General features: G+C 43.8%; 2 protein-coding genes across 7 annotated transcripts; both read left to right on the plus strand.

The window, feature by feature from the left end:
* Window positions 1-293: 293 nt before the first annotated feature.
* On the plus strand, window positions 294-11,578 carry LOC111967657 (draxin-A). Of its 4 annotated transcripts, none has more exons than XM_023992903.2 (8): window positions 294-455; window positions 3,091-3,246; window positions 6,960-7,464; window positions 7,796-8,022; window positions 9,851-9,971; window positions 10,497-10,589; window positions 10,770-10,859; window positions 11,006-11,578. In XM_023992903.2, the coding sequence occupies exons 3-8, from the start codon at window positions 6,960-6,962 to the stop codon at window positions 11,116-11,118; spliced, it is 1,149 nt and encodes a 382-aa protein (XP_023848671.1). In that variant the 5' UTR covers window positions 294-455; window positions 3,091-3,246; the 3' UTR covers window positions 11,119-11,578. The 4 variants fall into 4 exon arrangements, with proteins under 4 accessions (XP_023848671.1, XP_023848654.1, XP_023848644.1 ...); XM_023992886.2 differs by having other exon boundaries at window positions 295-455; window positions 6,939-7,464; XM_023992876.2 differs by lacking the exon at window positions 3,091-3,246 and having other exon boundaries at window positions 295-455; window positions 6,939-7,464.
* A 5,723-nt stretch (window positions 11,579-17,301) lies between these two features.
* agtrap (angiotensin II receptor-associated protein) lies at window positions 17,302-22,133 on the plus strand. 3 transcript variants are annotated; one of them, XM_023992914.2, is made up of 5 exons: window positions 17,302-17,486; window positions 17,920-17,954; window positions 18,315-18,423; window positions 18,664-18,874; window positions 21,932-22,133. In XM_023992914.2, exons 1-5 carry the CDS (start codon window positions 17,460-17,462, stop codon window positions 22,060-22,062), a joined length of 513 nt encoding a protein of 170 aa, XP_023848682.1. In that variant the 5' UTR covers window positions 17,302-17,459; the 3' UTR covers window positions 22,063-22,133. The 3 variants fall into 3 exon arrangements, with proteins under 3 accessions (XP_023848682.1, XP_023848690.1, XP_023848698.1); XM_023992922.2 differs by having other exon boundaries at window positions 21,935-22,133; XM_023992930.2 differs by lacking the exon at window positions 21,932-22,133 and adding an exon at window positions 20,694-20,868 and having other exon boundaries at window positions 17,314-17,486.
* The last annotated feature ends 1,045 nt before the right edge of the window (window positions 22,134-23,178 follow it).

The following is a 23,178-nucleotide window of genomic DNA, read 5'->3' on the forward strand; positions in this document are numbered from 1 at the left end:
AATGATTTATTGATGTACACTTGTGTACACACTATTTGCGTACTACTTGTTTCAATGTTCAGTTCCCATTGCATGTAGGAAACTTTGATATAATTCACGAAGGTGATAATTGTGATCAAAGAAGGATTACATTTCGACAGTTTCTCACTTTACCGGCCAACACTGGCGACAAATTGATGTATCCTATCGCAAGCTCAGGAAACCTATTCTCATGAGCCTCACCTAATGGGACAAACGCTGACATAAATCCCCACATGAACGCGCATACGGTTACGCGCTTCCAGCCGGTGACTCTTCAAAAACCAGATAGAATCCCAACGACCAGCACACAGACGGTGAACGGAGCCTACACAGACGGAATTTGAGTCCTGTGCGCTTTATCAAACTATCGGTCATCCCATATGACTGAATTCCCTTTGCAATAATAGTCAACCTCAACGGATTAACCAACGCGGGTAAGGTCATTTGTCATTTTATTCAAGTGTTAAAGGTTCTCTGTCGCAATAACGAACTATAGCTAACCAAATGTGCCACCTGTATCATTCATTTTGCTTTAGATTGTTGCATTCAATAGACTACATCTTGTACTAGCTAGTGCATTAATAACACCCACTTGTTTCTTCTATAAAGTTATTAGGCTATATGAATGAACTCCACTGAAGGCAAGATAGAAACCATGGCGGCCAATTATTCTAAATTGAAAGAAATATGTGAAATTGTTTGCCTTTTTATTATACTCAATAGTGCCTTCAATATAAGTAATTGCTTAGTGGTACGTTTTATGATAATCATATCTGAACAAAACGATGTGTTCTGTTATTTGGCATAGGAAAAAAAATATTCTGTTTTTGTTCTGTATCAGGAAAATAGCCCAAAGAGTATTAATTAACATGTTAAAAGAGACAATCATATATTGCAATTATGTAGAGAGAGAGAGTGAGAGATTTTAGGTAGGCTGTCTCCTTGTGAGATCATGCATTTTATTAATCAACTGTAAGTGAATATAAAGCAGAGACAGTGGGTGTACAATATTTGTGGACTCATTAATAAGCCTGTTAATTAAAAGCAAGCCAATCAGTACGAATGTGAATGTGATCACTATGAGAACTGTGGAGAGACCTGATTGTGAAGCTCCCAAGCTCTCAATCTGGGGATCACATCCAGTCCACATTCACTATTGAGAGAAATTTCATAAAAATAATAGCAAACTCAAGGAAAATATGGAAAGATTAATCATGACTTTTTGGTAGCCTAACCAAGCATTAATTAACAAATGTTATTCCCCCATTCCACTTACGTAGATAACTTCTTAGTTCACTATCACTATGCTGCCTCTTCATATAATGGGTAGGCTAGGTAAAGCAGTGAGCTGTGCCAATATAGCAAATCTCCTCCATGATGGACTATATTGATGATCTACTAACTAGCGTGGCCACCATCTCCATGTCTTATAATGAGCGTTAAAGTGTGATATGCTGTCAACAGTGATCTTTTTGGGTTCAAGGTTGATTCAGTCTGATTGGTTGTTGTTGTGTTTTGGTTTTTGAACAGTGGACCCAGCTGGTCTCCTTGTGTGACATCAAATGAGAGAGAGAGATTCCACTGTCACTGTTCCAATTAACCCAGCCCTCGATAAATTCTCTGTCTCTGTCTCCGTCTCTCTGTGTCTCTCTGTGTCTCTCTGTGTCTCTCTGTGTCTGTCTGTTCTCTTGGCCTACCCTCCCCCTGTCTCTTTGTCTCTCCCTTGTCTTTCTCTCTCCTCTCAGTGGGATGTCTGTAGCTCTGTTCTCCTGGTGCTGTTTGTGTCTCAGAGCGTTGCTGGAACGTGTTTCTCTCTCTGCTCTGTGGGTATCTGGAGGAGGTTGCCCCGCTGTGAGTGTGTGTGTGTGCACTGAGCGTGCTCTACGGGAAGATAATGGCCACATTGCGGGATGTCTGTGATGTTGCTGTGCAACCGTGGCAATGTTCGATCTTGCCCCACATCTGTTGTACCTGCAACGAAATTGCCACAGAATCAGTTTGTGCCTCTTCTCTGCATCGGCTCACTTGCTGACAGATGGGCCTTCCTTATGGCTCTCATCACACTGAGCAGTTTCCAGGGGCTCAGCGGATAATGCTGCACACTCAGAGCTGCAAAAGCTCCCAGTTGATGGTATGAAATCTCCAATATTGTTCTCTAGAGAGCTGAAGAATTCAAACTGTTTAAATCAGCGGTCATAGAGCTCGCCAGCTTGTAGTCCTAAAACTCAGAAATGAGTTACCTCTGGTTCGTTCAGCTGTTCCTATGGGGAAAGAATAGAGTTTTGGGATAAACGCCGAAAAGAAGGTCTGAGATTAACACAAGCTGAAGAGATCTTATATGTTTTGTTCTATGACATATCAGTCAGTTAACATGACCTTTAGGAATTATGTTGCCGTTATGTGCTCAAAATTCACAAAAAGTGACTTTAGCTGCTGAAGATTATCTTATAGAACAAAACGTATAAGATCTCCTAAGCCCGTGTTTACCACAGACCTTATTTTTGGCATTTATCCAAAAATCCTACAAAAACTCCATTCATTTTCCCATAGGTAGAGTCAGTGCCTACAAAAAGATGCCATTACTATTGCTCTCTATTGATTGGACAGTTGAAATGCTACTTGCTGAAACAAATTTTTATAGTGCTTTCAGTAGCTTTCCTGAAGTATTTGTTGAGAAATCTGATGGAAATCAGACTTATGAAAGTTAAGTGTTGGTAAACATTGAGAACCTTATGTGTTAATTACATGGCAAACACCTGATGAACAGCATATTTTAATCGGCTAATAGATACATGAAGGCATCCATTGACGCTTTAAGTTTCACAAATGATTGAGAAATCAATCCTTTCTTGGGCATTTAAATATGCAGGCTATTGAATGATCTTTTTCTATGCCTTCTTATTTTGACTAGAGTGTACAGTTATCGCAGTGGATCACCAGCTGTGTTTACCACAAGACCTCACATTTGGTTTTGTTTTGGGGGTGGGGGGGGTTATTGGCATTGTTCACTGGGGGAGCAAAGAAAGGATGGTGAATTAGTCATGCGTTTCTGATCTGGTTGGTGTGAAGTCTGTTGTTCTCCAGTGAGCCGTATGTGATGGGGACAGGGACCAGAGTCCACCTGAGCCCAGCCACCCCCTCCCTTCCTGACTTCCCATTGTCCTCTCACTGTCACATTACACAGAAGGCACACACTCTGCAACCTGACGGAACACTGCTAATCAGGTAAATCATCTGATATAAATGTGCTTTTAGACATGGGGCTGTAATCTCTTTATGTAAACCCAGAATGATTCCGGGGGTTTTGGGGTCTTTGTTTGGTCGTTCTTCGTGGCCACGCTGGTTGCTAGGAGAGACAACAGGACAGGAGCAGATGGCTTCTGGAGGCTTGTGGCCCAGCAGGTGAAGTTATCTATGCACATAAAACAGAGTCCACTGCCAGCCCAGTGCCTTGTACCTCCACTGCTTCGCCTCACCTTGCCTCGCTGCTCACTACCACAGAGGCCCTCTTCAAACTATCATTTCAGCTGTGTCCATGATCTGTTGTAAGCTGGGCTTCTGTGAAGCATGTCGGGGCCTGATATTGTTGAGCACTGACCAATTGGTCATGGACCAGAGAGAGGTCTCAGATCTCAGTGTTTAATGAACCAGGCCTCAGAGGTGGCCCTTTGCACTCTGCTGCTAGATTTCCCATCATCCCTGGACCTCCCTCTGTCTGAACACGAATTCATCTCAATTGTTTTAACCCAGCTAGTGCAACTCATGATGTGCAGTCGTTCTACAACGTTCTTCAGAATCTGTGCTATCGTGGTTTCTTCTTCCTCAGTTTTTCAATAGGTTGTTCAATATGTTCACAGCTTTCCATGTATATAAACTGAAAGTACACCGCATACTGTATCCTACTCCTCCTCATGTGCTCTCAAAGCCCTCTCTGTCTTCAGAAAGAGTTTCACGCTTGGCCTGGCCCCCCTGGCCTGGCCACTTGGTTTTGCCCCCCTGGCCTGGCCACCGCCTCGGCGCCAGATGCTAACCCCTGCTGCGTCCTACCTATATCACACAGCGCTGTATAATACACTGTTTAGTAGGGGCTGCTTATCATCAGAAGATGCTGAGAACTCCACCCCAGAGTGTTCTATTTCCACCCCCATCCTGAGTCTTCTCAAAGGACCACCTGTTAACGGCTACATCAAAGGGCCAAAGGAGAAGGGGCTCCGCTAGGCAAGGATGCTCTTTGCCTCTGTGCCCCTCTCTGTTACCCACCGCCTTCCTTTTAAGGCGACAGGGCTATTCAGGCTCCGACTAGCAGTCCACTCCGTTTCTATGGAGGCACCCCTTTTCTCTTTATGTGAGAGAGAAATATTTGTGGTGCCATTCAATCAGGCTGCTGCTCAGCCTCTGTGTCTGCGCCCCATTATCTGCACACTCATTTCAGAGGATTCTGTGATCTCCAATATGAGTCTGGGCTCAGTCAATATGTACAGTACATCATGTGCATTTTGATGCTGTTTATTTTTTGGGACTGGTTGGTTGGTTCATTTTGTCAGCAAGGCCTCATGGATCTCACTACTCCAGAACTGAGCAGACCAACAAGCTAGAGTGTTTTCTAGAGATGCCATTTTTCTGGGAATGCTCTCTGTTCTATGAATAAAAATACCCTTCTCTACCACAGCTGAGTCAAATGTAGAGGGCTGGAGGATGAGATCAAGCCTGACACAACACTTTGTGTGGGAAATGGCACTGTACCTCTCTCTCAGACACACTGTAAGGTTATAGACGATAAAGGTCTCACCTCAGCAGCTACCGTCCCACTGTTGTTTGCAAACTGCACAGTGGGTAGAACTCCCTCCAGAGACAGGCAAGGGAAAGCAGTTTGTGTCTAATCCCCATACAGGCCTGCTTGCAATAGCACCACACATTCCCCTTGACAGCAGTTGCTTCTCCTCCTCCCCATAACGCAATCTCCTAGTCCTGGCCTGTTTTCAAAGCACCTAAATAACTCACTGTAAACCTCAGGGTGGAGTGTTTGAAAGTGTGTGTGTGTGTGTGTGTGATTGAAGAGGCAAGGCTATCGACCCACAACACCCCAGCAGCAGCAGGTCAATACTTCTCCTCTATAGATTTTCTGTATGGGCCGCACCGTCGTCTGTCTTTAACATAAAAGAGTGGCCTGCCAGGGGCAGAGCAGTCATGCTGCGTTGCCAGGGCGATGGATGGTCCAAACCCATCAGAGAGGAACAGAAAGCTCACCTTGTTCTCTTTTAATAAACAACCCAAATGAACTCACATGAACTAGACCAGGGGGTTAGAAACAAGGACTCTGACATTTTACTAGGACATCCTGAGTTGAATACAAATGAAGTCAGTCAGTTAGCTAGTGGTTATTAATCCTCAGGCCCCATGCCCATATTCTCAGAAAGTCCCACTGTACCAATCACCTTTTGATCTCCTTAGTGCGGTCAGTGGCAGTGCCACTAATTGGGTTATGTCATTATTTCTCAATCATATCGACCTCACACTTGATTCTTACTGTTATAATAAGTAGACAGGTGGGTTGGCGATGCAGCTCCTAGAGCCCACAGGTATACACAATGCAAGGCTGTGGTGGAGAACGGCTGAAGCATCTTATGATGAAGAGGATGTTCCAAGGCCAAAGACAGACTGGGAAATTCATTTTTACAACACATTTTTACAGCACTAAGGGTCTGTATGTCTCTGTCCTATATAGGCTCCTAAAGAGCCACTGCAGCTTATGAGGCTAGCACAAGAGGGTAATGATTACTGCTAGGACTGATGAGTGCTGCCGTAGCACAGCATCTGGGATGGTGGAAGGGTGAGTAGGCTATGATATGGTGGTACTGAGTGCTTCTGGGAACAGAGGATAAGGGAACAGCGTACTGTCTGGGGTCTTCCGAGGAGGATAGTGTGGCTGCCTGGTGGTGGACTCCATGGCAGAGGAGGATAGTGTGGCTGCCTGGTGGTGGACTCCATGGCAGAGGAGGATAGTGTGGCTGCCTAGGTGGTGGACTCCATGGCAGAGGAGGATAGTGGCTGCCTGGTGGGGACTCCATGGCAGAGGAGGATAGTGTGTTGCCTGGTGCGGACTCCATGGCAGAGGAGGATAGTGTGGCTGCCTGGTGGTGGACTCCATGGCAGAGGAGGATAGGTGGCTGCCTGGTGGTGGACTCCATGGCAGAGGAGATAGTTGGCTGCCTGGTGGTGGACTCCATGGCAGAGGAGGATAGTGGCTGCCTGGTGGTGGACTCCATGGCAGAGGAGGATAGTGTGGCTGCCTGGTGGTGGACTCCATGGCAGAGGAGGATAGTGTGGGCTGCCTGGTGGTGGACTCCATGGCAGAGGAGGATAGTTGTGTCTGCCTGGTGGGGACTCCATGGCAGAGGAGGATAGTGTGGCTGCCTGGTGGTGGACTCCATGGCAGAGGAGGATAGGTGGCTGCCTGGTGGTGGACTCCATGGCAGAGGAGGATAGGTGTGGCTGCCTGGTGGTGGACTCCATGGCAGAGGAGGATAGTTGTGGCTGCCTGGTGGTGGACTCCATGGCAGAGGAGGATAGTGTGGCTGCCTGGTGGTGGACTCCATGGCAGAGGAGGATAGTATGGCTGCCTGGTGGTGGACTCCATTGCAGAGGCTCAAAGCCACAGGCACTCACAGAGGGATATCACACCAATCAGCAGTGACTGATGGTGTGAAACACTATGTTCTGTAGGGATTATATAAAACATGACGGGGAGACAAGTTTGTCTACATACTGTATATTTGAATGTACTCTGGACTTTCTGAGAAGTATAGTTCACCTGCCCAGTCCATAGTGTGTTTGTGTCATCATAATGTAGCTGCTTCTGTCCATTTTGTCATGTAAAATATAGAATGAGTGTACTGAAAACTGTTGTATTTTTACAGCAGGTGGCTCTGTGGTTATAGATGATGTCTTCCTCCTGGTGTCTGCCTCTGGTTCTCCTGTTCTCCACTCTGGCTGTTTCACACAGCGCTGAACCTGGCTCCACACATGCCAAGAGGAGACTGGCACAGCCCTCGCCAGGCAGTGGCAATGCCCTCCAGTACCCTGATCAGGGCTTCCAGAGTCACGGGCATGGGCACGGTAGGGAGCGTGGAGGGGGGCATGGTGGCCAAGGGTCCCGCGGTGCCAAAGCCAGTTCTGGGGCTGGGCTTCTCTCCCGCAGGCCCCTGCACCCTGCAGCTCGGCCTGAGGATGATGGGACGGGTCTGGAGGGCCTGAACCCGGTGAGACTGGAGATGGGTCCTGTGGGCAGGGAGCAGGAGAAGGGTCGTGGGGGCTTCAGGAACCCGTCTCATGCCCGAGACAACCACCCTCTGGGGCCACGCAAGGGGAGGGGCCAGGGGCATGGGCACCACTTTGACCAGAGGAGACATGGAGGTCGAAGAGATAAGGGTCGGCTCACTAAAGGTGAGTCCCCAATGGATCTAGGGTTATCAGATAATGAGCCGTGAGCCTGTTAGGGATTAGTTCTCTATAAATGCCATATAAAGAGTTCTAAAAGAGCACAAATACTAATCAATTTAAAAACATTATCATAGTGTTAAAATCTGTGATTTTGTCATAGGGCATTGATAAATTGATTAAGTATTTAAGTAGTTGACCTTATACATAACAATGAACAAAGAAAATGTAATACATTTTTCTTGGCAACAGGGAAAGATCTTGTTAGGTGTATATAATAATGTCTGGCTATCCTTCACCTCCCTCACCCCTGTTCTGTCCTTCTCCCTCATTGTAGGTTTTCTCCCTGAGCCTGAGCTGGGCTCTGTTCTGAAGAACAGGGATCTGTCTGAGGAGGGATCTGTCTCCTCCGCCGCTGCAGCCGCCTCCCCCTTTCACAGATTGACCACGCCCACTGAACCCCCCTCCCCCATCTATGCGGTCTTTGGCTCCGGCTCCTATGCGGTTTCCACGGTGATGAGCGAGCATCTCCCAACGCTGCCCCCAGCCTCCACCAAACCCCAGGTACCCCATAAAGATATATGAGTGCTTATTAGAAATACCATTGTCAGTTGTGCCTCAGTGTTGTAGGGTTAATAGAGATACGTGTTCATGGTAAAGAAAGAGCGACTGTATTTCCTATTTGGAAATACCTAGGCTCCATAATGGGCTTAATGTATCACATAGCTCATTATTCATCTCAGGAAAACGAGGTAACAGGCTTTTTAAATTACCTATCAGTTGAGGGTGGCTGGAACATAATAGCCAATATGGTAGACTGGTCTCAAGGGTTTTTAGATATGATGGATATAGTTATGCTAATCTACATAACACATGCCTCGGGGTTCAAGTTCACACCATCATTGGTCAAGTAGTAGAACACCCTCTCTGTTACTGTCTGTGTTATTATGTATTCCTGTCTGGTAAATCCATGATTGAACGTCTAGGAGGCAATGGGCTCATTTGTATGAGGAGGGGGGTTGTAGAAGTGTGGTGGGCGAAGTGTAGCTGCCTGGCCCCTCCTCCTCATAGCCATCTGTCAGTCACTTTCTCCCAGCATGCTGCCTGCCATCACAGCGCTCACACACAGAGTTAGATATCTTCTCTGCTCCTCAAAAATACTCCTTCTCATCTATCATCCCTCTATTTATCACAGGATGCTATCAAACCACCAACACACTCATTAGACTGGTAAATAACAGTACTCTGCTGTTCTGGGGAGCCTACTCTTTGTCTGGTGTTTTCCTCTCCCACGCCCGTGGTGTTTTCCTCTCCCACGCCCGTGGTGTTTTCCTCTCCCACGCCCGTGGTGTTTCCCTCTCCCAGGCCCGTGGTGTTTTCCTCTCCCAGGCCCGTGGTGTTTCCCTCTCCCAGGCCCGTGGTGTTTCCCTCTCCCAGGCCCGTGGTGTTTTCCTCTCCCAGGCCCATAATTCCAGAATTACTGTAGCCCTGTCTGGCTTTACTGGCTTTACTGGCCTCTGTGAGTGTTTGATGTCTGGTCTGTCTGACTGCTTGGTATGCTGTTTACAAGCTGCCGGAGAACCTTGGAGACCGTGTGTATGTCTTTATTCAGGAGCTGTCAGATACCGTCCTGAAGTGGAAGCGATAGCCTCGCTTGGCGTGGACCTGGGTTCAATGACACAGGGATGCTGGGAGCGTTCTTAATTAATATTTGATTCTGGCTGCTGGCTAAATGAACAGCGAAACACTAATATCCCACATCTAATTCATGTTCCTCAATATTTCCTCGGGGTGAGACGGAATGAGCTGGGATCAATGTGCACCAGAAGCCTGGTTGGTCCAGTTTCTCTAGACATCACCAGGAGACCTCTCAATGTCAAATTGACTTCATAATAACCTGCTATTATTTTGTTAACACAGCCCAGAGGTCCAGAGGATATGCATTATGTAAAGAGTTTTGTTGAAGTTTATGACATATCGGTTTTGGCTGAGTAATCCTCAGAGGAGATTTTTTGTTAAATTTGACTTCCGCTTAAAATTGCTTCGGCTCAGGGTTTAATATTGAAGGACATTGTTGACAGTGTTGGTAAAATTACAGCTGTGTGATTCAGCACAGGCCTTCTCCTCTGACCAGTAGTAACACTACCATCTGATGTATGATGTATGTATGCTGCCTTAGGGCCATAAACAGTATAGTAGGTAGCCATGTCCTCAGTAGCCAACTGATTGCCTGTAAAGCACTCTGTGGTGTGAAGTCCTGGGTGTCCACAACTAACATGCTGTTTTATGGGCCAGGTGGCAGTGCACATTAACACCCCAACAGAAACATACTGGAATGTAGTTAGAGACCAATGGTGTGAGGCTGTAATGGGGTATTTTCTCTGCATTACAGAAGTCTGGCCGGGGGAAGATACAAGGAGAGGTGATGCCCACTCTGGACATGACTCTGTTTGACTGGACAGACTACGAGGACATGAAGCCAGTGGACGCCTGGCCATCCTCCAGGAAGAAAGGTCAGCACTTTAGATGTTTTGAGAAGATCCAGCTAATGTTAATGTTGGTGGAAAGTCACACATGAGTGTGTTCACTCCACCCCCCAAAAAACCATACAGATGTAGGATCTTAATTTGAGCCAGATTACTACAGCAGGAAAATAATCCTGCAGCAACGGGAAATCTGAATTATTATGTGGATTATAATTAATGGCCATTTTTGTAGGGGTTGATACATTTTCATGATGTGGAAATTACAAACTTCAGAATCCTTTTAAAACCTCAAATACACTACAAATGTAACATTGCCTGCATTGCAGGAAAGTTCTGCTGTAACAGGGTGATCATATTAATGTCCTACATTTGTAATGATCCCTTGGAATGTACTGAACACACAGCACAGAATAAACACGTTTGATATATCTGTTATTTCCTTGACATTGAAGTGTTTGCTTGATTGTCCATCTGTTCGTCTGAGCCTGGGTTGAATCATTCAGTCCAAGTACTTTATTGGCAATCTGTTGTTTGTTGTTTTGCATGCTGAAGATAAGCGGCGCAGTAAGAACCTGAGCAGTGGCAATGTGACTCTGGACACTGATGCCATCGAGCCATGTGACCACCATCTGGACTGTCTCCCAGGTCAGTGACTAAACTGTCGCACATCCACTACTCTCCTGACCCCTGATCTTTGACATCTGACCACTCAGGTCATGGTCTCCTGAAGGATCGTTATGATAAAGGCCATGTGACGGTTGAAACGTTTGTTTTTGAATTTACAACCAGAAGTCACATGGTTTCTCCCTCCATCCCCTCCTATAGGCTCCTGCTGTGACCTGAGACAACACGAGTGTAAGCCTCACAACCGGGGCCTTAACAACAAGTGCTATGACGACTGTATGTGCGAGGAAGGTGAGTAAGGGATGTATCAGGCGAAAGCCACAGAACATCAGAGAATTGGAGAGAACACAACCAACAAACAGTAGGTGATAAAGGTCTCTTTCTATATGTCAGTAGCCTGCTTATCCATCCTCTATTGTCCTATTACTTTGTCTAAGGGTTCCGTTGCTATGCCAAGTTCCACCGGAAGCGTCGCGTGACCAGGCGAAGGGGCCGCTGCGTGGTGCCAGAGTCAGCCAACAGTGACCAGGGTGCCTTCATCACAGTGTGAGGGGCGACAGACACACCAGAGGCCCCCACACACACACACAACACATTGAACATGACCACTCCCTCTGACAAAACAGACAGAACACAGGCTATACATCACCTGACAGTGATAGTTCATTCAGCATTTTCATACTACCAACTCATATCGTCTCCGCCACTTCAATGCCACAAAATCATGTACATGTACGTTAGGTCCAAAACAACAAATGTGCAGTGTCTGGTTATCTGTGTCCTGTACATATGAATGTCTTTTCTGAGAATTGATTGCCAATTGCTTTTCTACTGATAATGTTACACTACTCTTTAAAAGGTAATTAGTATGATAAGCAAAAATGTTTGTTTGAGTTTCCTTTTATATGTTTAACTATATGTTTTATTTATACAATACTTCAAACAGAACTCTCTGTCTATATTGTGTTTTTTCAACTTAATTGTATGTGATTAAATTCTTGTACAATGATGACGGTTGTCCCTAGTGTTCTTGAGTGTTGAGGGTTGATCTTTTGGGTGTAGGATTTAGCCATGTCAAATGTCCAGGACCTCATGTTACATCATACCACAGAGTTTCACATGATACAGAGCGAGCTATGGCTCATATGAGTCAGTGGGGGTTCATGTCCTTTGACCATTTCATGGACAGGCAGGGCAGAGGGAGGCTTGGTTAAGATTATTATCATTATGCTACCTCTATGCATTCAGTTTGTTTAGTCACGGGGATCAGGGTCTTTTATGAAACATTATACTCCATGACACCAGTGAGGATAATTCTTCTCAGCACTCTGTGTGGAGACAGATGTGAGAGTTGGTTCCAAAGAGCCACAGGAGCTCTGAGGATGGGGCTGTATGCCCCCTGCTCTCAGTGGGATGCTGTGTGTCAGAGCCCAGGGCCTCCTGGAGGAGGACAGATGCTGTCTCTCTCACTTTCTTTCCCTGTCTCTCTCTGCTCCTACGCAGGTGACCTTGATCCTCCACAGTCTCACTGCTGCATCCCTCTTTCACACTCTTTCTCTCTTGTCTCTCTCTTTCACATGGAGAAACAAGGTGGTCAAACAAAAGTTGAACCACAGATTGTAAAGAAAGGGAAATAAATGACATCAAGTGCATTGGTGAGTAAAGCATTAGCTCCCACTCCCACCACACAATTGCACCTGTATCAATATTTGATCAGGCAGAGTAAGTAACACTTGTCTTTTGTCCCAAACAACCAGCACACTGGGAGCACCATGTTGCTCTCACCCTGATTTACAGTCTTGGAATAAAAGCAGTAGTGATGTATTTTTTATAATAACCTCTGAGAAAGTGTTGTGCTACTGAGTGCACTGCTGAAACTTGGAAAGCAGCCAGTCGAATGATGGATCACACCCAGCCAAATCGTGGCAGGATACATGGGGAATAGCAGCATCAATAAGGGACCTGCCTAGACTGTAAAACAGCCCATAAAGCCTAAAGATAGAAAGGAATGGAGAATTGTTTAACACTTAGTGTATGAGAAGATGTTTCAGAGGAGTGTTGTGTATGTGCTGTCTATCACTCTCATGGGAGGTGACAACCACATATTCAATTAAATTCCGATTATTGACTTGGCTCCCAGGTGTAAAGCAAAATTACAACACAAATTAAAGTAATACATCCATCTGTCACAAACACCTCCCTCTCTTCCTATCCCTCCCTCCCCAGTCCCCTCTAGAGACAGAGGATACCTGACCAACGTGCAACGAGACAGATGTGGCTGTTTCTACGACATTTTGAGATTAAATACGTCTTTAAATTAAAATGACAGAAATTATACCTGCTTTGAATAGAAACATTACTGCATGAATTCTACATTGGTTACTGTCGCTGATGTCACAGAGGTCAAAGAGGTCAACAGGAGGTCAGGTCAGAGGTCGCACCTGCTACGGTTGGCCAGTGGCCATCTGCCATGTTACTGTCACAACAAATGGGTTCATTACCAGCAGGGTGCGAGAGGACAGACACCTTAAAAGAATTGGGGGACACTAACGATAACCAGGACTGTCTAATCCCTGTCACACCATTAGCGATAGTTAGAGGACTCAACTTGGTTTCTAAATAGTTTTAGCATGGACATTGCCACTTAAGGCTACCACAATTTTAAAGTAGTCAACTAGATGGGGATCCCTATGGGTTGGGAGCAATCAGCCAATGGGAAAATCTCAATTTCATCCTCCTCAAATCCCATTGAAGGAGAAGGTCAGAGGGGAGGGACCTCTGCCTTTCTCATCAATGGCTTTTGAGAAGGAGACAAGGAGAGAGGAGTATGAAATTGAGACCTTCCCATATATCAGAGCGAGACACACTCTTTTCAAGCAGCATCGATACAGCTATGACCGGACGTGATTTTCATAGCAGGTTAGGAGACCATTTTCGAAGTGGAGTGAAAAGAGTGTTTCTCAGATCAGAGCATTGTCTTCTTCTTCAAATTGGGTGCTATGGTTTCTAAATGGCTTCAAGCTATATCACCTCCATCTAGTGGCCACAATAAATTAATGACATACAAGATTTGGTTCAGGCCTCCAGTACAGCAGGTGGCCAGCCTGGTCTCATAGACTAGACGTAAGATAGTAAATGTAAATCGGAGACACTAAATTTATTATGATAAACTCAGCAAAAAAATAAATGTCCTCTTACTGTCAACTGTGTTTATTTTCAGCAAATTTAACATGTGTAAATATTTGTATGAACATAACAAGATTCAACAACTGAGACATAAACTGAACAAGTTCCACAGACATGTAACTAACAGAAATGGAATAATGTGTCCCTGAACAAAGGGGGGGGGGGGGGGTCAAAATCAAAAGTAACAGTCAGTATCTGGTGTGGCCACCAGCTGCATTAAGTACTGCACTGCATCTCCTCCTCATGGACTGCACCAGACTTGCCAGTTCTTGCTGTGAGATTACCCCACTCTTCCACTAAGGCACCTGCAAGTTCCCGGACATTTCTAGGGGGAATGGCCCTAGCCCTCACTCTCCGATCCAACAGATCCCAGACGTGCTCAATGGGATTGAAATCCGGGCTCTTCGCTGGCCATGGCAGAACACTGACATTCCTGTCTTACAGGAAATCACGCAAAGAACAAGCAGTATGGCTGGTGGCATTGTCATGCTGGTGGGTCATGTCAGGACGAGCCTGCAGGAAGTGTACCACATGAGGGAGGAGGATGTCTTCCCTGTAACGCACAGCATTGAGATCGCCTGCAATGACAACAAGCTCAGTCCGATGATTCTGTGACACACCGCCCCAGACCATGACGGACCCTCCACCTACAAATCGATCCCACTCCAGAGTACAGGCATCAGTGTAACGCTCATAGCCACAACAAATTGGAATTAGTACATATCAAACATATTGCAAATTCGTAACATATTGTAAGAATTGCAATTTGTGACATATCATATGAATTGTCATTTGTAACATATCACACAAAATGGTTTTTGGACATCCACAAATTAATACATACCTTAAGATATCATACTAGAGCATTGGGCCAGTAACCGAAAGGTTGCAGGATCGAATTCCCGAGCTGGCAAGGAAAAAATCTGTCGTTCTGCCCCTGAGTAAGGCAGTTAACCCACTGTTCCCCGGCCGCCAAAGATGTGGATGTTGATTGTGGCAACCTGCCGCACCTCTCTGATTCAGAGGGGTTGTGTTAAATGCGGAAAACACAATTCAGTTGAATGCATTCAGTTGTACAACTGACTAGGTATCCCCCTTTCACAATAAATGGAAGGAGGCAGATTTACCTTTACTGTGTTACATCTACCCCTGAGTTCAGGTTGCAAAGGCAGTAAATCACCAATTAGCTGTACACTTTTTTCAAACATAAAAGAAGAATCAAATTGACTACGTTACAATGCTGCTGTCACAGACACCATAATGCCACACATACAAAGATGAGACCTCTTTCCACCTCAATAGTCACGCCACAGCATTTAGCATCCAGTAACTGTCTCACTGCATGAATCAACACCCATACAAACGAATGGAGTTAGAATAAAGGATTTTCTATTGTTAGCAGTGCACCTCGGAAACAACTGTTACTTTACAGAGATGTACCTGTAGAGCAAAGGAGGCTGCTGAGGGGAGGACGGCTCATAATAATGGCTGGAACGGAGCAAATGGAATGGAATTAAACACATGGCAACCTTGTGTTGTATTTGATACCATTCCACAATTCCGCTCCAGCCATTACCACGAGCCCGTCCTCACACATTAATAATTATTAAGGTGCCACCAAACTCCTGTGCTGTAGAGATGCCTAACAGCGTGACACTGTATACTTTGCACAGCATAGTTTCATTTCTACCTCATTTGGATTTCATGAGGAGCATGACAAACTGTCCATTAAGAACCCATTTAAGGTGAGTTACAGAGAGATGAGATACATTAGCAATTCCCTGAAGCACTTGCTGTTCTGAGAGATCGTATTCTCTTCACGCAGGATCTGGATGTTATTATTAGATAGACCACCTCAGTCAGTGAGATAGGTTTAATGACCATCTGCAGAGAAAATGACAAGATATGTAACATCAGCCTGGTCTCATAGACTAGACGTAACATAGTACATGTGGTAAGATATGATATGTTGTGTTTGGTATTGTTACATAAGACAGATAGTTACTTCAGGCAATAACGAAAGTAGGGTGGTTATTCGGGCGTACAACACAACATCAAGCAACCCAGAGGTTGCGAGTTGGAATCTCATCACGGACAATGTTAGCATTTGAGCTAATTAGCACATTTTCAACTACTTACTACTTTTTAGCTACTTTTCAACTACTTAGCATGTTAGCTAACCCTTCCCCTAACCCTAACCTTAACCATTTCATCTAACTCCTAAACTTAACCCTAACCATAACCCTAACCCTTTAACTCCTCGCCTAGCTAACGTTAGCCAGCTATGTTACAAATTCTAGACAGCTGGCTAACGTTAACCACCTGGCTAGAATTTGTAACATATCATATGTCTACCGTGGGTTTGCAATTCCCTCTGCAGTTATGAGCTGATAGAATCATATTACCAACCTGGTCTTAGAGCATTTCGTATTATTATTATGTACGTAAATCCGAGACTCCATTTAGTATGATATGTTACATTTCGTATGGTATTTATTAATTTGTCAATGTCCATTACACATTTCGTATGATATGTTAGGAATTTCAATTCATATTATATGTTATGAATTTGCAAACGTGCAATATGTTATGAATTTCCAAAATGTACTATATGTTAAGAATTTGTCAAATGTATTATATCTTACGAATTCTAGCTAGGTGGCTAGATGGCTAACATTAGGTAGCTGGCTAATGTTAGCAAGGCTAGGGGTTAGGGTTAAGATTAGGGTTGGTGTTAGGGGAAGGGTAAGGGTTAAAGGGTTAAGGTTAGGTTTAGGGTTAGGGTGCACTAACATGCTAAGTAGTTTCAAAGTAGCTCAAAAGTATTAAGTAGTGGAAAAGTTGCTAATTAGCTATAATGCTTAAGTTGTCCGTGAAGAGATTCAAACTTGCAACCTATGGTTTGCTGGACGTTTACATTATATGCCCACCCATCCGTAGCAAAAAAGTAGTAAGTCGTTGAAAAGTTGCAAATCAGCAAAATATTTTCATGAAGAGATTCAAACTCACAACCTTTGCTTTGCTTGACATTTATGTTCTATGACCACCCATCCACTCACAACCATACCAAACATAACATATCATACTATTTTGAGTGTCCCGGATTCAATTAAATATTGAATTTATATTTACTATGTTAAGTCTAGTCTATGAGACCAGGCTGACGGAAGACACCTGGGTGGGAGACAGTGGAGAATAAAACCATCAGCAAGATTTTATTTGTCTTCTGTCCTGGAACAGTCTTTATAGACTCATGGGAACAACACCAGATATTTAACTTGTGATTTATGTTATTTTGAACACCTTACTTTTGTGACATGTAGCCTATGAAAAGTGGCCACTCTAACCAGTTCAGCCAGAATGCTTGTAATACATTTGGTATGTTTGAACATGAACATATTTTCCCATATTCCAATAAATAGACTGCCTACATGGTCTAATGTTTATGATAATTGATTTACAGAATGGTGACCAAGACCAAGCAGCTGATGCTCACGTGTTTTTTTTTTTGCAGTATGAAATAACGGGGGTGCAAAGGGTAGGTGGAAGGAGTCAGGCTGTTGTCACATGGTTTGTGTTTGCTGCCTGGTTAGTGGGAGTGGTTGAGACATTTTATGAGAGAAGTTGAACAGTTATGTATTAAATCTTCAGAAACCTCAAAAGTTGAAGGGGACCACAACATCTGCATTGCATTGGCCTGAAAATATGGAAATTCCTGCCGTAAACCTCAAGGTAAAGTCGGTTGTTAACATGTTTGCAATAGTTGTAAGTCATACATACAATGCTAACTTTATTTACACTGTTCTTACTTGATACGCACTTCGACATTATTTACATGATTTTATTAACGCATCACATCAGCCCGGTTACAGTTACAGGAACATAAGCGCTCTGTCATTGTAGTCTAAAAAATAGCAACAATTGTGTAACAATCTTCTCCCTTCTATTGCGTGAAATGACTCAGTCAGGGCTTATCACGAGATGCTGAATTCGTGGTTAAACTTCTCCAATCAATTCACGTTCTTAATTTATTGTAAATCACTGATCGTTTAATGAAATGTCAGGCATCCGTTATCAATTCAAGTGGAGTTGACGCAAATTGCCTCATTGGGCACAAAAAATGTGAAAATCACGTGTATGATGTTTACTTTCTTTGTCCCCACAGGCCATAGTACTAATGCACTGGCTACTGACCATCTGGTGAGTAAGTGGGTGGGTTGGCTCCTCTCAAGGGTTTTTCATACACCTGTGGAATTTCGCTTGTATCCGACTCCAACTGAGGAAAGTGGTCTACATGGTTCACTTGTGTTGCGTTTTCTCTATGGATGGCTGCACAAACATAATGCTCTACCTGAAGACTTCATAGTTACAGTCAGTCACACAAGAGGTGGACTTTAACCACAGGCTGATAATGGACTATTTCTCAGCTACATGCTTTGCCTCCAGAGTTTGTCAAATACAATTTGGAGATTTATATTAGGCCTACTCTTTTAGAGACGCTAGTGTATGCTGAACATTTGGAAGTGTCTGTTGGTATTTTTTACTGTGTGTGGTTCCTAGGGGCTGCATGGCCTGGCTACCCCCCTCTTATGCCTGGGGGAACTTCAGTGTCTTGGCTGTGGGTGTGTGGGCCATCGCTCAGAGGGACTCCATCGATGCTGTACTTATGGTGAATCACTTCCTCAAACTCCTGTACCATCTCAGACAGAAAATGCCAAAGAATAACCCTCAATTACACACATTACATAAAATGACATCGGAGCTCCAGTCCGCCCACATTAGTCGCTGCTCAACACCATAGTTTATCATGGCGTTGAGTTTAGTCGGCTAGCTATCAATAAGAATCATCCTACCTCATCAGGCTCTTATACTCATTTGTCTAGTTTCTCCATCTGCATTTCTCTTTCAGTTTCTTATTGGGATTGCAGTGACAATATTGACGGACATCATCCATTTTGGGATCTACTATCCGCTGGCCGAGGGTCTAGCAGAGAGGAACAGGGACACATTCCGCTTCAGTGCGGGCATGGCCATCCTGGGCCTGCTACTCAAACCTGTCTCTTGCTTCTTCGTCTACCAAATGTACAGAGAGCGCGGAGGAGATTACAATGTCAACTTTGGTGAGTAGAGGCAGCAGTTTGCAGTAGGGCTAGTTACTCACTAACCATTAGTTTGCAGTAGGGCTAGTTACTCACTGTCACTTCTAATGGTTAAAATAAGTTTTTGGGGTTTGTAGAAATAGTCTCAGGACTATCCCTGGACTGGTATGGACAAAGTCTGAAGCATGGTGGGATGTGATATCATTCTAGTGCCAAGGAGTTGTTGAGAGGAAATAACATTCTCCAGGCTATAATCTTGCCTGGGCTGTTTTATGTCGTTGGCCATGAGAGGATTGTAGTGCACAGGCTGGCTGCTCAGAGCCTTTGTGTAAAACTGTAGTGCAGGCAGATCAAACCAGAGTCAAGCTAATTGAGTTACAGAGACGGTCACAAGACAAATGCGCCTGAGACACCCACTAACTAGTGGACCATCCTAGCCAGGTCACATATCATCGATTAGCAAAATAATCTGATTGGAGTTCCTCTGTCTTTCCCAGCTAATTGGAAGAATACAGTAAAGGACAATTAGAAAGTGGAATCTATAATGGCAGTGGCAGAACCCATTCCCTTCTCAACTTGATCTAAGTCAAACTGAGATGTTAGCACAACACAAGTCCTGGGTGTTTTTGCAGAGGTTTGGTGACTGTTCTCAAAACCTACTGGAACAGGAATGGCATGTTATGTTGCCCCGTAGAGCAGTAGGACATGCCTGAAATCCATTTGAATGGTGTGTCCATACTAGATAATTTGATGGTTCTGTCAGGCCTTGTTACCCTGAATAGACAAAGATATGTTTTGTCAAAAGTTGTATAAGTTGATCAAGCCAATTTGACTCCCATGTATATTCAAATAAGAATAGAGCATTAATGAAGTTGACTTGGCTGTGGTAAAGTTGAATGAAGCACAGCAGGGACATGTGACTTTGATTGGAAACTAGGTGATTAATATAGTTAATGTTCTTCTAAGTTTTCAAGGTCTCTTTTAAATGCTCTCTGATTGCTTGACATGGGGGGGGGGGCTCTGGGATCAAGGTGGCGTCCTGCAGTGCTATACACAAAGGAGAAGGCAATCAAGGTGTGTGTCGATTTAAAACCATTTAACGCTGATAAGTACAGGACATTATGTAGAATTACAGTACCAGAAGTTAGTATTTTGATTGGCAGTCATAAAAACACTTCTCACATTACTTTGCCCCTTGACATTACTTACAAGAAATTAGGCTGAAGTCTATTTCTTGTACCAGCGTTTCTATAAGCATTCAAGTGCAAAATGGCTGCAGTGCATCACCCTTCTACATTATTACACATGATAACAAAGTAAACCATTTATTTATTCCACTTTCATCAAAAATATTAAAGGTAAACTCAACAAAATTACATTGCCATCAGCAGCACTGCAGATATTGAGACTAGATGCAAGACTTCGCCCTCACACACACAGTATCTGTGAACGTGCATGGGTTCGCTTCACACTGTTCGCAGCATGGTAGCCTGGGCACCAAAACAGAGAAGTTGAACCTCGCACTTCAATGCGCTCAGTTGTTGTGGAAATTGACCAACTATGCTGTTTACTTTCTGCATCTACGTCATATCTTAGTCTAAATTTAAATCAGGGCACAAAACCCTGTTATAGTCAGCTTTCGTCTTCCCATACCAAACATCCAATTGTCACCATTTCACTAAACCTCACACTGTCGCACTACTAGTGATTGAATGTTGTCTTTAGCTTTCTGTCTGTGAGTGGAAACAATCCTCTGTCTTGTCTGTTGTATCTCTGTTCTGACCCTGTTTGCGTTTTGTCTCCACCTTTCCCCCTTCTGCTGCTTGCCTCTGACCCTCAGACTTAGACACCTCAGTGGACAGTCGCTGCACCACGGATAGTGCCGACAGTGCCTTTATCGGCCGCCGCTACTGATCCTCATCTTCTTTTTCATCATTCCTTTATTTCCATCAATCCTCCCCTCACACAGGAAGTAAGGGAAACTGCTGGGCTGAAGAACTATAGGCATGCCTCTACTTCTTGTCCTGTTTTCTGACTGTCCAGTCTTACCTCTTGCCACATGACTCCAGTATCTGTGTTTGTGTCCTATCATCCTCCTCTGCCAATCACACATCTGCTTGTCACTCCTTCCTAAAATTCTGAAAGTGACATCTGTTTCACTCCATGAAAATGATCTTTACATATTCTTGCTTGATGTTTGTGCTTTTGTTTGATTTAATGTTTTTATGACTTTACGAAGTAAATAATATTTGACTGGATCTATTTATCAGAATAAGGTTGAATATTTAAGGTCATAAATGGATGATTTGAGATTTTAACAACTTTGTGCACTTATATATCACGGTGTTGGACTTTCAAAAATTTATTTATGCAGACATTTTAAAGTAATATTTTTAATAAACGCTATTTAAGTGAAAATGCTCAATCCATTTTTGCGTCAGTGTTTTCGTTATCTGATTTTCATTATCCATAGTGGTTGAACGCTAAGGTTGGCTCTTATAAGATTGATCACATGTTGGGCACTCAATTTCTATGTTCCCAGGTTTGGTTTTAGGCAGCCATTGGTATTCTGTCTGAGTGACCATACAGGACTGGGCGACTGTTCAGTATGCACTAGTGGTTCATCATGAGTGAATACTGCAGCCTGTAGGATTATCCCCACATATTTCCTCTTCAAAAGTGTGTTCTAAATCAAGTTTGTTTGCGATGTGGTGTTTTGAAGGGACTCTCATATACAGGGGTTTCAGTGTAAACAATTCCCAAGGAGTTTGGCTTTGTAGATATCCATTCCTTTTATCTCCTGGGTGGTGTTCTGTTCCTCCCTTTTCATTCTCTATCATTTGACTGTGGGTCACCTGACTGTGGTAGTCACACACACAATCATAGCTGTGTTAGTGAGTCCTGCAGCTTGGTGTCATTGAATGTAATTCAATTGTAATTTGCCATTTTCTGTATGAACGTTCAACCTTAACATGGAGGTTGATGTTGGGTTTTATGTTGAAACAATGATAAAAACATTTGACAGTTTAATGTTCTATGTATCAGCTATATTTTGAAAGATCTCTTGTCTCTACACAGCAGGCTTCCCCAGTGTAACACGAAACAGAGATGCTTACCAGTCCATTGACCAGCAGGACCAGTCCACCAGCTCAGCCAACCCCTTCAACCAGGCCGAGGGCACCAAGCCTGGACCACCACACTCCTACTGAGATACAGCACTCACTTTATTCTCTTGGAATTACATGGTGTCATGAAGACATCCATAATGTTTTTCCATATGTTTTTTTTCCTTTCATATGGGTATTTGTGAACTGCAAAAGACCTTTTGTCCTGAGCTTTATTCAATCCCTTACCAGTAATGCCTCGTTCTAAATACTCACTGTCATGGTAAAATAATATGATCTGCTTACTGTATGCTTGATGCTCAGGGTAATGTCACATACCTTGGACACAAGACCAACACTAAAATGAGAGAAATGAAGTTTTTGAATTTTATGGTGTAGTAATAACAGGGGGATAATACAGAATTATACAGCGGAGTTTGCCTGCCCTCTTACCAATATCTACCCTGTCCTAAATGCTACTATATTTCTTACTTTATTTAAAAGATGCCTGATGAAAGGTCTGTGTTGTCCTAACCCTTGAAGATGGACATGAGTGTTTACAACAGTATTATTGCCAGTGTTTGGAATAACCAGTGCTCTGGTTTTGTGTTATTTTTAGCAAGCCTTATGTTAGTGTTATTTTTAGCAAGCCTTATGTTAGTGTATCATAAGCTATTCTCAGCACCACCATCTACTCAAATCAAAACATATTGAAGATAATGTCAAATAGAGAGGTTAATGGTGGTGCAGTTTGTAAACCCTTCCATTTGACTATTCATTTTAACACAATCCTGTCAGACATTTCCAGTTTTACCTCACAATCTGACTATGTGACAGAGCATTACAGCTTTCAGGGAGGACTTGTATCTCTTTGTTGTAAAGTGAAATATAACCCTCTAATGTTAGATCCTGTTTCAGGATCAGGAGGGTTTTGAAAAGGTCAAGATGTAGAAAGCGTGCAAGTCATTTGGTCTGCAACGGTTCTTTGACATTCTTTATTGAAACTAGTTCACTGTGAGTATACTTTTAAAATCAGTATTAAGAATGAGAAACTTTCTGCCTTCTATACCTTACAGGTAGGATTTACCTCTGAGCTGAGAGAGAAGCAGATGCCTGTTACAGCCTAGTAAATATGAACCAGGAAGAACAACTATATTCCTGGTTGTGATTTGCATAGTTTTGTCAGTGTTTAACAGGGCACATTCCTTGTAAAATGTTAGC

Source organism: Salvelinus sp. IW2-2015, linkage group LG1, assembly GCF_002910315.2.
Source record: "Salvelinus sp. IW2-2015 linkage group LG1, ASM291031v2, whole genome shotgun sequence".
NCBI lineage: Eukaryota > Metazoa > Chordata > Actinopteri > Salmoniformes > Salmonidae > Salvelinus > Salvelinus sp. IW2-2015.